This window comes from Cercospora beticola, chromosome 1 (assembly GCF_033473495.1).
Source record: "Cercospora beticola chromosome 1, complete sequence".
NCBI lineage: Eukaryota > Fungi > Ascomycota > Dothideomycetes > Mycosphaerellales > Mycosphaerellaceae > Cercospora > Cercospora beticola.
The window spans coordinates 3,579,941-3,595,049 of record NC_088935.1 but is presented as its reverse complement, the minus strand read 5'-3'; the positions used below and the strand labels follow the sequence as shown (position 1 = coordinate 3,595,049).

The following is a 15,109-nucleotide window of genomic DNA, read 5'->3' as shown; positions in this document are numbered from 1 at the left end:
CATGTTGTGTACGATCCCATTGTGCCTACGGCTACCGTCGGCCCTTGCACCAGAGTTCAGTGAAAGCCGCATGTCTTGACCCTCAGCCATTGTCAGGCAGTAAGTAAGGCACCAACCATCTCCGCGGCCGCGGCTGCCAAGCCTCCGATGCTGCACATGGCGATGAGGCGGCTCGGGGATGCTGCTGCTGGCCAGCACGCCGTACGCCAGTCTGTCTCTTGCTGGATTGCCCATCGCCATCATGTCTGTCAGTGCTCCTCGAGCGGCGAAGCGGCTGCGCTTGAGCCTTTCCACCACCACTTCCGCTACCGTGTGCACATCATGTCGGCGTGCCTTTGCCTCATCAACCCGCCTTCAACAGCCACCGCCGCCGGAGTCGTCCAGCTCCAATGGCAAGACGACGCATTTTGGCTTTGAGACGGTCGCCGAGTCTCTCAAGGCTTCTCAAGGTGGACAATATCGACCCTCTCGAGCAGACTGTCCCCAAGCTAATGCATTTTCGTAGTCGGCGCCGTCTTCTCCTCCGTGGCGAGCAACTATGATACCATGAACGACCTTATGTCCTTAGGCATACATCGAGTGTGGAAGGATAACTTTGTTCGTGGTCTGAACCCGGGTGTTCGATACGCATCGCTACATGAGAAGGGCCAAGGGCAGAAGATCCTGGACATCGCGGGCGGCAGCGGTGACATAGCAATTCGCATGCTCGATCACGCGACGAATGTCAACCACGATCATGCGACCCATGTCACGATATCAGACATCAACCCGGACATGCTGAACGAAGGCCGTAAGCGCCTATCTACCACGCCGTATCACGCAGCGGGTCGAGTCGATTATCTGGAGGCGAATGCAGAGGACCTACACACGGTGGAGAGCAATAGCATAGACCTGTACACTGTGGCATTTGGGATTCGCAATTTCACGCACAAAGACAAGGCGCTGAAAGAAGCGTTCCGTGTCTTGAAGCCTGGCGGCGTTTTCGCATGTCTGGAATTTGCACCACAGCTGGCCAACCCATTGCTCAACGGGATATACAAGAGGTGGTCATTTAGCGCGATCCCGCTGATTGGGCAGGTTGTTGCTGCTGATAGGGACAGTTATCAGTATCTGGTGGAGAGCATTGAGCGCTTTCCCTCGCAGCGCGAATGGGCTACGATGATACAGGACGCTGGGTTCTTGATCCCAGGACAAAAGAGTGACGGCACCATCACAGAATCAGGATGGGAGGATCTCAGCCTAGGCATCGCTGCAATCCACAAGGGCGTGAAGCCGTTGTAGACGCCCAGTGGCGTGAACACCATCAGCTCGCCAAACTGAACGCATCATCGAATCCCAAAAACGTTTTGTAGTGACACTGATGGGACAGGCTGACTTGCTACAAGCAACATACCATGCTGTTCACGTTATCTCTACCAACTGACTAAGTCGTGGTCAGCCTGCAAATGCAGCCCCGCGTAATGTGTCAAGTTATGCAACTTCGATCGAACGCTGCGTGCACGGTTTTGTAGCTCCAAAATAGGACAGAGTTCGACATGAACCTAGCCGGGGCTAACTTGAGAGCTATTCCCACTAATGCGCTCAACACTCGGCAGGTACATGCAGCGCAGCGGTCGTCACGCAAGAGCTCCTGCTTTAGCTCGGGAGCTCGAAATCTTTTGTACCCGGGAACTGGATTGTTCAGCAAATCCCCGATTACAGTCCATTTTAGGTGTGGCTCCAAGTCCTTGCACCTAATCTATGACGAGCACGTTTTCACATGCTGATCGGGCGTTTGTTTGACTGCCTGATTTTAAGCGTACGGCCGCTCCGTTCGTCGCGGGGAGTTATTACTACGACCCAGCCTGCGGGATGATTTCCATGACTTAATACTACGATTTGTCACCGGGCGAGATAACATCTATTCAGCACAACTGTTCTTTGTTCTGAGATCTGTTCTGTCCTGCATTGTCTTGTTGTCAATCTTATCCTCAAGGTCCCACGTCGCGTCGATACGCGTGTTTTCTCCTCCGAATTACAATTCCATGGATCTCTCGAGGCCGTGCAAGCGTCGACGGCTTTCGACACCGTTGACACCGCCATCACCGGTGCGCGAAGAGCATCTGAGCAGCACAGAGGACCGCTCCTTTGTGCTCGAGCGCGCAGTCAACGTGTTAAGAGTGGAAGCCGAGGCCCTTGCCCGCGTTGCGGCTCTGTACTCGACCGACAAGGTCGCTCAGCACGGCCTGTCGGCAGCCCAGCAGGCGATCATCCAGTCGCAGTCCAGTCAGGGCAAACTGGTTGTCTGTGGTGTGGGAAAGAGCGGATTCATCGCACAAAAGCTGGTGGCCACCTGCAAAAGTTTGGGAATCCGCGCCAGCTTTCTTCACGCTTGTGAAGCCGTCCACGGCGATATCGGAGATGTGCGAGACAACGACGTCCTTCTCTTCGTATCGTTCAGCGGAAAGACAATAGAATTGCTGAATGTTCTGCCACATATATCCCCGGAAGTTCAAGTCATGGCGATGAGTGCCCAGCGACACCCACGAGACTGCCAGCTGCTGGAGGGCATCGAGAATGGGATTCTACTTCCGGCCCCGATTCACGAAAGTGAGGAAGCGTCTTTCGGCGTGAAAGCACCTACGACCTCCACGACAGTGGCACTCGCCATTAGCGACATGCTGGCATTGACAGTAGCAGAGGCTTTACATCAAGGCAACACCAGTGAGGTGTTTTTGAAAAATCATCCAGGCGGCGCGATTGGAATGTCTCGTCCTGAGATCAATGTAGTGGTCGCCGAGCTGCCGTCGCCAAGCATCTCCGACGAGAGCGAAAATTGAAAAGAGGAAGAGAAAGCATGGCTTCACAGTCTATGAACATGAGCTATAGTTCCTCCCTACACGTCGAACAGATCAAGAAAGTGTGCAGCAAGATTTCCTCGTCGAGATACATCAGAAGTGAACGTACTCGGAAGTTCCATGCAACACTAAAGACCCAGAATGCTCCTGCGCCAGCAATTCTCCACGTCTGCACAAAGCGTTTCGAACTTGGGATCATCGAGAACGTCCATCATGAATTGGTCGAGAGCGGCTTGTCGATCTTGCACGCACTGTGCCTCGTACGTGGCCAGGGAGAGTTCTTGACCCCGCGGTTGCCCACTTGCACGGACTACAGGCAATTCTGCATGCTGCGGCACGACCGATGATTCCAGAGGTTCCTCGATCTCGTGAGGCGCATCCATCAGACTGCTCAGACGGGCAATGCCTTTGCTAGCATGAACGTTGAGGCTTGTCTCGGCGGGTGTGGGCTGGCTTTTGTGGTTGTGGTTGGCGGGCGGCAGGGGCGATCGGAACTGGATGTCTGACATGCCGCCTGCGAGCTTCGGTGCCACCAAAGTGGCGTCTTTGGCGACAGATTGTTCAGAGTAGACATTGGAACGATCCATGCTTGGTCGAGCTGTTGTGTCTGATGTTGCAATGTTCGCTGCCGTGTTTGGCCGTGATTCTACTAGCCTAGGCATCCGTAGTGGTGGCAAGTCTAGTGCAGAGCTTGGGCGTGAGCTGCTTCGTGTTGCGCCGTGTGTCATTTCATGAGAGGTAGAAGGTGGTGACTGGTCACTTCCTTGGGCGAGGGGAGCTGATGTAGGACACGAAGAATGACCTAAACCTGGCCGCAGCGACGATACTCCAGGCTGAGAGGCGCCAGAAGATGAAGAAGCGGTAACACGTTCGGGACTCCTGCTTCGCTCCCTTCCATCCCGAGTGGCGGGAACAGGATTCATTGCCGCCACTGAGAGAGGCCGCGATGTTATTGTGCTCCCAGCAGTACCATGATTCGCAGCCGATAAGGGTCTAATCAATCGTGGAGCCACCATTCGTGCCTCCCTGTGCCCAGCTGACGCTTGTTGTGGATGCTGGCCCAGGCTGCCAATGCGCACGCTTGGAGGATGGAAAGGACTCGGCGTGGGTTGTTGGTGATTCGCCGCAGCTGGGGCTTGCAGTGGGATATCTCGATGATTATTCCTTGCCACTGGACGGATCGCTGAAGCGGCATTCTGAGCACTGGTTGCGGGACGTGCCTCCTGAAACTCGACGCCTCGATGGCTGAGTGCTTCAACGACCTGCTGATGGTGCACCGCACTCGACAGTCCGAGCTGTATGCGTCGAGTCTAGCTTCGCGTGAGTGATATTTCCTCGAGCATAGGTCGGATCTACGCACCCTGCCAGTCTGCAATTGGAGCCGCAAGGCGACATTAGGCTGCTTAGCGATAGCGAAGATGGGCAACTGATCGGTCCTCAGGACGGAACCGGCTTGTCGAGCATAATGCCGCATGTCGCTGGCGCGGTCGACGTAGCGCGCAATGTCCAAACTCTCCTGGTATGCCAGTCAGTGGTGCACACAATGTAGAACAGACGCTCCGCCCGAATCTGAGGGGCCCGCACCATGACGGTAGTTCGCTCTACGATGTGCAACGAGAGCTCGCCATGACCGCCCGCAGTGCCTTGCACTAGCAGACACAGGCCTGCTGCGCTGTAGTGTGTCCATTGAACTGAGCTGTGGACCGTCTCACTCTCTGCGTAGGAATACTTGGCCAGCGGTAGACACAGATCAATGGTCGCCGTGCTCATCTTGATGGTAGGTGTAGAGCGTTGTGTGTAATTCTGTGGTGTTCGTCCTCGAAGAGTAGTGAACAGCGCAAGGTCTCGGCGCACCGAGCGCAGACATCATCCACGTTGGAGCGATGCATGGTTCTTTCCTCACGCGCGTCCTACTGCTCCTACCTCGAGCACTCGTCTCGTGCGCGCGTGTCGTAGAGCAGGCAGGAGAGATCGACAAGCGAGCGCGGGAGGCGCCGCGGCGCGGAGCTGTCGCCGATCCTGGCAACTGTGCGCGTTCTGGCGCCTCGTCTCGTCCACTGGGGTCGGTCGTGTCGAGAGAGCGCATCGTCGTTCAAACGCCCTTGCTGCATGCACCGTCGCTGTTTGCGCGTCCAGTGACTTGGTCGAGCGCGGTGTGTGCTGATTGCGCCTGCCAATCACCGCCCGCCATGGCGCCCAAAAGGGGACTGAGCATCGAGCGCACCGACGAGCGCGAGGACTTCATGCGCAAGTTGGAAGAGTATCATCAGCAGCGCGGGTACGTTCGCATACCCTCGTCACACCCACACCACGACGTTCACTAATGCGCATTCGCTGCCAGAACCACACTCGAGGCCGAACCGAAAATTGGCGTGCGACACGTCGACCTCTTCAAACTTTACACACGCGTTGTCGAGGAGGGTGGCTATGACCTTTGCTCAGATACGAAAGCAAAGCCATTGATGTGGCGGCGGCTGGCAGAGGAATTCATCGGCAAGAATCAGTACACTGCCGCGCAGGCTTTTCAGATTAAGAACGTGTACTACAAGAATCTTTGCGCGTACGAGATCAGCACACATTGGGGCAAGGAGCCACCGCCCAAGGAGATTCTGGAGGACGTCACGGCGAAAGGCGGCAACGTCATGACTCGGACGTTGGAGAATTACGAGCGTCCAAAAGGTCGCGACGGAGAGGGCATGCAGAACGGCGAGGGCAGCGAAGGCAGTCCGGAGCAGCGCACTCCCAAGGACGTCAAATCCGAGCTCGCTGACGAGCCGGGCAGCGCGACAGGACGATCGACTAGGGGCCTGAGACAGCAGCCTCCGCAACGCGTCCTTTTTCAGCCCGATGCCCCTCCAACACGCCAGACACGTGGGCAAGCCCATCCTCCTGGAGCTTCTCCCACCCCGGGTGCTTCGGTGCACGGCATGACCCATTCATCGTCGCTCGCCAACGGCACTTCTTCGACTCTGGCATCTTACGAACCCCCGCAAGCATATCCGCTCTCCCTGAAGGCCGTCGCGACTCCCGCTAGCCAGCCTGATTGGTACCGCAATGAGCGGAAGCGCAAGCTCGAGAGTGAAGCTGGGCCTCTCGCAAAGAAGTATAAGAATATCATGCTCCCGGGCACAGGCTTCATTGGACCTAACATCTACGTGCGAGCCCAGCTTGCTTTGCAGAGTGGCTTGCCAGAAGAGGAGCAGTACGCTCTGCATCACCTTGTTAAGATCAGTCATGAGCGGGGTGATAAGTACCGCTTTGACCAATTCCCTGGTCTTGCCGATGCTCTGATCAAGAAGACCTTGCAAGTGACGAGCCTGTTCTACGACATCGATTGGGATGTAATGTACGACGAGGAGTTTTTTGCAGGAGATGACGAGACCCTCAACGGCTTGGACGGGACGCCAGACATTCTGCAGAAGCTGAGATCCAGGATTCCAATCATCTCGGAAGACTCCACTCTGGATTCGAATTTCCTCACGCGACTGAATCGAGTCACTGAAGCGGGTCTCGTCCTACGCAACATGAGCCTCCAAGACGAGAATGCAGCATATCTCTCGCGACTCCCGCTCGTCCAAGATTTGATCGCAGTTGTGCTCAACCTGCCGGAACATCCAAGCTTGGTCGAGCTTCGACATCACATCCTCGATTTGTGCGAGCAAGTGGTGAAATATGTCGACATCAGTCCCCACGATGCAGTGTATCAAGGCCTCATACAGCATGCCCTCTCTCCGGACCGAGGAGCCATCACTACCGCGCTACGAGCCGTAAGCAGGATAGCCATGACCCATCCGCTGCCGAAACGACTGGATGATGTTCCTGTGTCTTTATTACATCGCGTACATGATTATCTATTGGTGGAAGACGAAGAGCTACGATCTGCATGTTTGGATTTCCTAGGCCAGTACACATCATTCGCAGACAACGTGGAGAGTCTCGTCTCTGCAGTGGACGCGGAGGCACTGGGCCGAGTTCTGAGTCGCCTGGTCCTGTACACGGCCAAGGAATACACGGAGTCCCGGCCCACGAAGCCACGCGAGGCCAAAGAGACCATTCCGCCTGTTCCACGTCTATCGAGAGCGATCGTCCAGGACCTGCTGAAACTCGATGAGCCTGAACGATCGTCTGAATGGCTGCGCATGTGTTTCGTGTCCGACCCGACCGCGGATATGACGCAGATCTCTCTGTGGCAAGCATATCAGGGCACCTTCGCGCCACACCAAGCAACACACCCTCATCTGATTGCTGGAGACTTCATTAAGAACGTCAGCAGCACTTTCCAGGGTGCAACAGCTCAGGTTGCGGCAGCCAACAAATACGTGATCAAAGGTATCCGGTCGAGGGCCGCTCCGGTCGACACTGGGATGCTCGCCGGCTCAAACGCTGCGGATAAGGACAAAGAGCTGATCCGCTGCCATTGGCATGTCACATATCCCGTTGAAGGAGCACGGGATGCAATCACTGGACTTGTTTCGGGTCCAACGACACGGGAAGTCGAATGCGCCGAGTGGTTCCGCACAGGAGAGGAAATCCTTGAGCATATCCTGACCCAGCACCTGCAAATACCGACGAAAAGCGCGGCTGTGGATGCAGACAAGATGGAGATAGACTCAACATCTGCGCTGTCGCCACCAGCAACCGCTAATGGCCTGAGTAATGGTGTCACTGAAAAGTCATGGAAGGCGAAGTTCGATTTCAGCGACAGCGACAAAATCTCGTCGAAATGCAAATGGTCGGACTGCGAGCACACCGCGGCGACGCCCGAAGGCGCACAAATTTCCAAACCCTTTCTCCTAGCAAGGCACATCGAAACGCATTTGCCAGAGACAGATGCTGCTCGCTCCAAGCACAACTTGCGACCAGATAGCGACGTGGCACCGCGGAACGGAGAGATCACCAGGATTGCCATGCTGGAAGACGAGAAGGGGGATGCCACATCTTTATCATTGCGGGCGGCGTTGGTACTACGGAATATGGCGCGCTTCATGCCCAAGTCGGTGTCACCCATGCGAGCCGTTAAGAGTGGGCAAAAGCGACAACATGATCTCATGAGCATCGTGTTCAGCAATGAGGTCACAGAGCGGCTGCTGTATGCAATGTCCAGTGGACGAGCCATACGAGAGTATTGCGGGGCTATTTTTCGAGCGATCAGAGCAAACAGCGTTTAATGGTGTATAGACGCTGCATTACAATCCACAGTTACCGTACGTGGCTCCTAGCGCTACGCACACCTGCTCACGACCGCCTCTTTTTGACCTTTCTCTTAATGGCTACGACTGCCGACCAACTATACCCGACACTCTTCCACATGCCATCCGCCACACCGTAGACTAGATTTGGCGTTTGCAGATTGCCGTTCATCACTCCAAATGCGAAGAGCGCGAGATATGAGAGGCTGAGAACCACCGCAAACGAAATCCAGAACGTGCGGACGCTATATTGAATGTTGTCCAGAGGCATAGAGAAATAGCCCGCCATGCTATGATGAATCAGCTTCCATTCCTCGCATACATGAAGGAGAGTACTTACAATGACACTGGCAAAAAGAGAGTGGCCGCTTTCGTGAGCAACAGTCCGATTCGAGTGAGTCTATCTACGTCGATTGACTGCTTGATGGCGATCAAACTAAAGTTCTATCATTCCATAAGGTATCAGCTCAGCCTCCTCTTGACGTTCGGGGAATGTGAGCAGGAATGTACTTGCCAGAGAAACAAGGCTCTCTTTTTGCTTGCTGTACTCCTCCACCTCTTTGAGTGCATAGAGATCGATTTGATCTCGGAAGCGTCGAAATCTGATTCGTGCTGCCGAGGACAGGCTGACTCCCAATATGCTTTCCTTCTCGCGCACCACTGGGCCATTGACCCGGGGTCTGATGGTCGACACAGAGGCGCTGTCGTCAGAGCCAACGATTTGACTGTTTTGTAGGCTGGCCATCGTTGGACCTTGTGGCTCGAGAAGTCGGTCGATAATTCGGATGTATGCCTCGTAGTGCCGACGAAGCACGCCGAGCTCCTTCCCAATCGTGTCAAGGCGGTCGATATGCTCTAGTGTAGGCTGCTCAAACATTGCAGCACGCAGCGCAGCAAGTTCAATTCCATAGCGACTGTCTTTTCGTGTGACCAATGTGAAAGAGTTGCTCCAATTCTCAAACAGGTACTGTTTACATGTCAGCTTGATCGGCCGTCTGATCGCCATCATACTGCTTACGTAGAACAATAGTCCCGGCGCATCTGAGCTGCGATGAGCTGTTTCTTCTGGGGTCGTGCCGAAGCGGTTTCGAAGCGGCAGCAGAGTTAAAGGATTGCGTTCAAGTAAGGAATCGGCATGGACTGTGCTCAGTGAGCGAAACACGCTGATGAGGTTCCGACGAAGCTCGGCCAGTATACGTCTCTCCAACGGAGAGTATGGACCTTGCACAAGCGGGAAAGGATCCTCATGCACGGTGATGATGGTGTTGTCAGAGGTAACAACCAGCCAAGTCCACACACGCGTGCAGTGTGGGAGATTGTCGCTGTTGGATTGCGAATCGGTGCTGCGATCTGCTGGCTTCGTGCCATATAGGGAGTTGTAGCCCACGCACAGGTAGTTGCGACCCATGTCAACTGATGTGTAATGCCACAGTTCCGAGGCGATCTTGTAGTGGTTGCCACTCATGGCGCTGCTCATGGAAGATGTGGATGAATGGATCGAGAGCTCGTCTGCTTCTTCGTACGACACACTTGTCTCAAAAGACACAGCCTTGCGTTTCCTTGGCCCTCTCTTATGCACTGACTGTTTCAAGCTTGGGGACAGTGTGGGCTTGCGAGGTTGTTTAGGATCTGAGCACATTAATCCGAGAAGACGAGGCGAGAAGTCATATCGTTGAGCTAATGCTTCAAGCATTTTCGTCTGCTCAAAAGGATGCCACACGTTGATCCATCTCGTATTGAGACAGTCCGGCCTCTCGGTATCTATTAGTGCAGCGATGCCTTTGGGAGCCAGGTCAAAAGTAGCCCAGGCTGTGTCATCGCTGAAGTCGACGACAAAGTTGCGACTGTCTGTGGAACGAGCGTCTTCCAAGAGGTCGTCCAGATTTTGTGCATCGTCAAGGCAGCGAAATGCGTGATGGACGTCGACGTCCGCGATCGACGAGTAGTATTCTTGAGCATTCGAGGGTGCTGTATCGCGGTTGCTTAACTGCTCCATAGGAATGTCAAGTGCCCGGAGCGAAGGATGAGCAGAGTAGGCAGGAACCGGCGAGGTCGCCGGTCCTTTTTGAGCACCACTGAGCTCGTCATGCTGCCCGCGAAAAATGATCTACTGTGTTGCACATTCTCTGAGTCTGTCGGCCATGTGCAGTAGGCACCCAAGACATGCAGATGCAGGGTCACGTGCGGTTGATTGGATCGGCACGCGCCGAGTGTGGAGCAAACTCTTGGCTCACACCTACAATTCCCGTCGCCACATCATCTCACAGTTTTCTCTCTGCTTCAAGCACCCCGCCATATCAGTAACGACCACGAAGATACGCGAAGCCGCACCAATAACCACTCTCGGAGCGTTATTGGAAGACCACAGCAATCATGTCGAAGATTACGGTCGCTGGTGTGCGTACCAACGTGCAAGAGCTGCTCAAGTACTCCAATGAGGAGAAGAAGCGCAACTTCCTCGAGACCGTCGAGCTCCAGATCGGCCTCAAGAACTATGACCCACAGCGTGACAAGCGTTTCAGCGGCACCATCAAGCTGCCAAAGATCCCACGCCCAAACATGAGCATCTGGTATGGCCCGACTGTTTCGCAATTGCGTGCGTTTGGGGCATGGCGCTAACTATTCTGCAGCATTCTCGGTGACCAGCACGATATCGATCGTGCCAAGCACGGAGGTGTCGACGCCATGTCCGTAGAGGATCTCAAGAAGCTCAACAAGAACAAGAAGTTGATCAAGAAGCTCGCTCGCAAGTACGATGCCTTCATCGCTTCCGACTCCCTCATCAAGCAGATTCCTCGTCTGTTGGGTCCAGGTCTCTCCAAGGGTAAGCACCACCACGATATTACGTACTCTGGAACGCACTGACACTTTGTACAGCCGGCAAGTTCCCAACCCCAGTCTCTCACGCCGATGACCTTTCCGGAAAGATCAACGAGGTCAAGTCGACCATCAAGTTCCAACTGAAGAAGGTGTTGTGCATGGGTGTCGCTGTCGGCAACGTGGACATGACCGAGGACGAGCTGATCGGCAACATCATGTTGGCCATCAACTACCTCGTCTCTCTGCTGAAGAAGGGCTGGCAGAACGTGGGCAGCTTGGTCATCAAGGCCAGCATGTCCCCACCAAAGCGCCTGTACTAGACGCATTCCTTCTCGTAAGGTAATGCTCAGTCTGTGTCATAGCCGATCTAGAGCTTGGAAGGCTACTCTGAGGGTGTATCTATCTTCGTTGATAGTTTAGCGCTGTTCGCCTTAACTGGTAGAACAGCCAAAAGAGCCCCAGTTCTTCCAATTCCTTCATGTCCATTGTACTATTCCCCGCCCGTGAGAATGGCGATAGCCCAAAGGTCATGGCCACACCATTGCTCCCTCCACTGCCGCTCATCGACTGCGATCTGACCTTGCGTGTTACTGCTCCCACAACTCGGTTGCACCCTTGCGAGAGCATATGGACAGGATCTCTTTGATACAGCTTGCTGCCAATCATAACAGTACTATCGAACACAGCTCTTGTGTCCCGGCCGGCGTGGCCTGCATAACGGAATAACGTTCACCTTTGTCACCTTGAACTTGTTGATCAGACGCCCATCAAGCACCTGGTGGGAACAGATCGGAAATAATTCGGGCATTGACTTTCGTCCACTGCAGACATGCACCCGTATCATCTGCTTCTATTGCAAAGTGGGTGCATCCAAAATTCGACAGGAGGTTCTGCAAATTGCTCATCGATTCAAAGCGTCTCTAAATCGCTAAAGCTAATTAATGTCCATGGTCTACGTATTCGCGTACAGACTAAATAGAATGGACTGATTACTGTTCTCTGCACGCTGTCACGGGATGGCGGTCTGCACCGTGATGATTCTCGGACCCGATACATGAGGATCTGAGCTGCTGTTTCCCATCAGGGAACTTGTGGATCGCCACACATGATCACAGCCCCTCTTGTCGTTCCAGGCCTTCCACGAATGCCAAGTCACCAGTCTGCTCGAGCGACTGTGCGGCGGCTTCCTCGAGCAGGATCCCTAGAGCGATGAGCGCTGTCTCGTCCAAGCTCTTGAAGTCAGCTCGACAATCGCCCAGGACTCCAGATGCGTAGAAGTCCGAGGCATAGGCGTGAATAGCTTTGAGCATATCAGACTCTGGAAGGCGTCGGTCTGTAGGTAGATGCCGGTGCGCGAAGTAGGGATCAGTCTCTGCGTAGCGAATCGGCGCTCCAGCTCGATTGTAGAGGACTTGATCAGGTGGCAGTGGCTGACCAGCTCGATCGAGCAGGAGACCTTCGTAACCTACCCTGCCGGCAACGGCATCATAGAGGTTCACGCGGAGTTTGCTTGGTTCTGCAGGCGAGGTGTTCATACTGCGGCGACGCGGGCTTGTGGCTGGGGCGCTCCGAGGTCGAGGACGCTTGGTCTGAGGCTTTTCTGTCTCTCCAACAGTCGATTTCCTACTGCGACGCTTCCCAGCATGGGGAGACGGAGACGCCGGCACCACACCACGCACCGGAAGAGTGGCCATGTGTTGGTGACGTCTCAGAAGAATTTGACGCCGGCGCTGTCCTCTTGACCAAATATTTGTGCCTTGCCGCGCTTCGCGAGCACGTTCAGCGCCTTTCGCAGCACAGCCTCGTCGATGTCACTCCACTCTTTCCCACGGCTGGCATCACCTTCGCGTAGCTCGTAGATGGTCAGCACGGCGCCCTTCTGGCCTGTGTCCTCAACAAAGGCGTAGAGCAGGTCAGCCCACTCGGCGGGCGTCTTCCAGTATATATAACAGACGCTACTTGTCTCTCCGCGCGCGGTAGGTGCAATCCACTCAGCCCGGGGCCCGTTGGCGGGCTGGCTCATATAATCGAGCACCGCGCGCACATCGGCCGGCTTGAGACTACGCGGGAGGGCGGTGTTGGCGAACAGGTCGGGCGGCGGTGAGGAGATGGCCAGGCGGAACAGGCGGTGGTGTGCACAGTACGACGTGACGAGGCTAGACCACAGCTCGAGCTGACGCGCGCGTGTCGTCAGGTTGGGCTGGAGGGTGTAGAAGGGCGGGAACGAAGCATAGCTGGGAAAGCGGAACTCGGCGCCGTCGCTGGCGGTGGGCGTGGGCGCGGCGACCACCGTGCTTCCGCCGAGGGACAAGGCCGCGATTGAGGGGTCGGGCGATGCAGCAGCAGCAGCCATGAGTGACGGGGAGAAAGACGTCCGGCAGACAATGAAGGATCGCAGCTTGCCAACATCACGTCGGATGTGGATCTGGATGTGGCGCACGGTTTCGGGTCCGACGCCAGTTCCCCAATTCTCCAACACCATCTCTCCAACGCGCCTCACTGCATACATGTATGAACAATATTCACATCGACAAGGCTACATGGGGCATATTGCTCTTTATGAGTAATGGACGGTCTTCTACCATTCTATGGCAACTGGAAGACCAAAAACAAAGTCACACAATCGTGTTCCCAGAGACCAAAAAAAAATTCTTGTCGCCTCTGTGGATCGAACTAGTACTCATGTTAGACCCACATTCTGATTACGCAACGACCACATTGGAACACATACCACAGTACCTCCAGATACCGCACAGAGTGGGATGACTGTAGTGAACTTCAGTCTGGCCTGCGCTGTTGTCAGATATCTTGTCTAAAGACCAGCATCGATTGATGGCGGAAACATACGCTCTCCCAAGTGAGCTAAGGCGACCTGCATGCAAAGATGCGAGATGTCTCCACCTCATGTTGCCGACGAAGAGGCTATTTGTGTATAATGTCTCATGCTAAAGACCCTGCTTGGTGCTGAACCGGCCATGCTCTCGTGCAAGGGAGTGCTCCAAAGAACGTGGTTTGATATGCGGTAAAGCTTTCCCGCAAGCTTCGAGGCCGCAGCCTAATGCTTCGCTGTATCAGCTACCCGGCAACCGAAGTCTACGTCCCCATGGGCTGAAATGTCCATTCAAGCTAAAAGATCTCCTCCTATGTGCGCCCAGCATATCAACCTATCAAAGCGTAGGGAAGGGAAGTAGACTTGTGCCAGAAACTATCTTCAGTCGTCTTCATCAGACGAATAGGCTCCCAGGCCAAGGCCTCCAGTCGAAGGCACAGAGGTGGTCGCTGCTTTGGAAGGTGCGCGGTCCTGCTCGGCGTCTGGCTTCGGTGGCACAACAGCGCCCGCAGGATCCTCTTCTCTTGGGCTTCCCTCCGACTTTCGCAGCGAGTCCGGTGTTTGGGCACGTTTCTCTGCTATCACGGGCTTCTTGTCTTCGGTGGAAGATTGTTTCCGAAGTTTGACGCCTCCCAAGACATCTCTGTAATTTTTCTTGCGTTTTCTGCCCACGGTCCACTCTGTCTGCTCTGCAGCATCAATTCCAGGCCCAGGACTAGTGACGCTACCACTCTTTGCAAGTCTTCGCTCGGCTTCGAGTTGCCGTTGCCGAAAAGCGTCGCTGAAATTTGCAATAGTATGTTAGCCTGTGCCTGATCTAGAACCTCACACTTCTTAGACGAAGTGGGAAGCCCCAGTCACTTCTCGCAACCAGAGAACTTGGCATGATCATATCCCTCCTGAAGGCACACTTACAGTTGCTCCTTAGTCTCACGCTTCACAGCAGCTTCCTGTGCGCGTGTAGATTCGAGGACTGAGTCGAGAAATTCCACATCGTCTTCATCAAGTGATTGAAACTGGTTGCCCAGGCGGATGGATTGCTCGAATGCTTCTTGCTTGGCGGCTTACCGTTCATCCTGACTCGTCAGTCTGATTGCAAAACTACAATAGCGTGGAAAGGGAGATGATGAATGCGCGAAAATACCTTTGTTGGCTTGAAGGGTTTCATAGAGTGATTTTCCGCCCTCTTGCTGACCAGGCTCTACCTTCGGCTTACGGCGTGTGGCCTCGATAGCTTGCTGCGCCGCAAGCCATTTCTCATCTTGTTCAGTCGGCTCTCCATCAGCGCCAGCAGCTACGAAGCGTGACATTCTGCATGCAGGTCATGTGGATGTGTGTGGAGAGGTGGAGGGAAATGTCAACGGAGGGTATTGGCGGCAGGTCTCCCGAAGCGGATATACTTTCGGACTTTTATCCGAGCCCTCACTTCACTT

General features: G+C 54.7%; 9 protein-coding genes across 9 annotated transcripts; 4 read left to right on the top strand and 5 right to left on the bottom strand.

Annotated features, from left to right (window-relative positions):
• Window positions 1-178: 178 nt before the first annotated feature.
• Window positions 179-1,281, top strand: RHO25_001466 (uncharacterized protein; the record flags this gene model as incomplete). The annotated part of the gene is made up of 2 exons (XM_023594074.2): window positions 179-449; window positions 506-1,281. 2 exons carry the CDS (start codon window positions 179-181, stop codon window positions 1,279-1,281), a joined length of 1,047 nt encoding a protein of 348 aa, XP_023458832.1.
• A 743-nt stretch (window positions 1,282-2,024) lies between these two features.
• RHO25_001465 (uncharacterized protein) lies at window positions 2,025-2,819 on the top strand (the record flags this gene model as incomplete). The annotated part of the gene is made up of 1 exon (XM_023594073.2): window positions 2,025-2,819. One exon carries the CDS (start codon window positions 2,025-2,027, stop codon window positions 2,817-2,819), a length of 795 nt encoding a protein of 264 aa, XP_023458833.1.
• Window positions 2,820-2,965: 146 nt separating this feature from the next.
• On the bottom strand, window positions 2,966-4,607 carry RHO25_001464 (uncharacterized protein; the record flags this gene model as incomplete). Its single annotated transcript, XM_023594072.2, has 3 exons — window positions 2,966-4,147; window positions 4,198-4,353; window positions 4,422-4,607. 3 exons carry the CDS (start codon window positions 4,605-4,607, stop codon window positions 2,966-2,968), a joined length of 1,524 nt encoding a protein of 507 aa, XP_023458826.1.
• Window positions 4,608-5,026: 419 nt separating this feature from the next.
• Window positions 5,027-8,005, top strand: RHO25_001463 (uncharacterized protein; the record flags this gene model as incomplete). Its single annotated transcript, XM_023594071.2, has 2 exons — window positions 5,027-5,115; window positions 5,179-8,005. The coding sequence occupies 2 exons, from the start codon at window positions 5,027-5,029 to the stop codon at window positions 8,003-8,005; spliced, it is 2,916 nt and encodes a 971-aa protein (XP_023458827.1).
• A 67-nt stretch (window positions 8,006-8,072) lies between these two features.
• On the bottom strand, window positions 8,073-10,022 carry RHO25_001462 (uncharacterized protein; the record flags this gene model as incomplete). The annotated part of the gene is made up of 4 exons (XM_023594070.2): window positions 8,073-8,316; window positions 8,367-8,470; window positions 8,541-8,993; window positions 9,045-10,022. The coding sequence occupies 4 exons, from the start codon at window positions 10,020-10,022 to the stop codon at window positions 8,073-8,075; spliced, it is 1,779 nt and encodes a 592-aa protein (XP_023458824.1).
• Window positions 10,023-10,399: 377 nt separating this feature from the next.
• CRP74 (60S ribosomal protein uL1) lies at window positions 10,400-11,166 on the top strand (the record flags this gene model as incomplete). The annotated part of the gene is made up of 3 exons (XM_023594069.2): window positions 10,400-10,596; window positions 10,657-10,850; window positions 10,904-11,166. 3 exons carry the CDS (start codon window positions 10,400-10,402, stop codon window positions 11,164-11,166), a joined length of 654 nt encoding a protein of 217 aa, XP_023458825.1.
• A 789-nt stretch (window positions 11,167-11,955) lies between these two features.
• RHO25_001460 (uncharacterized protein) lies at window positions 11,956-12,381 on the bottom strand (the record flags this gene model as incomplete). Its single annotated transcript, XM_023594068.2, has 1 exon — window positions 11,956-12,381. One exon carries the CDS (start codon window positions 12,379-12,381, stop codon window positions 11,956-11,958), a length of 426 nt encoding a protein of 141 aa, XP_023458830.2.
• A 173-nt stretch (window positions 12,382-12,554) lies between these two features.
• On the bottom strand, window positions 12,555-13,328 carry RHO25_001459 (uncharacterized protein; the record flags this gene model as incomplete). Its single annotated transcript, XM_023594067.2, has 1 exon — window positions 12,555-13,328. One exon carries the CDS (start codon window positions 13,326-13,328, stop codon window positions 12,555-12,557), a length of 774 nt encoding a protein of 257 aa, XP_023458831.2.
• A 729-nt stretch (window positions 13,329-14,057) lies between these two features.
• On the bottom strand, window positions 14,058-14,986 carry RHO25_001458 (uncharacterized protein; the record flags this gene model as incomplete). The annotated part of the gene is made up of 3 exons (XM_023594066.2): window positions 14,058-14,457; window positions 14,592-14,739; window positions 14,821-14,986. The coding sequence occupies 3 exons, from the start codon at window positions 14,984-14,986 to the stop codon at window positions 14,058-14,060; spliced, it is 714 nt and encodes a 237-aa protein (XP_023458828.1).
• Between the last annotated feature and the right edge of the window lie 123 nt (window positions 14,987-15,109).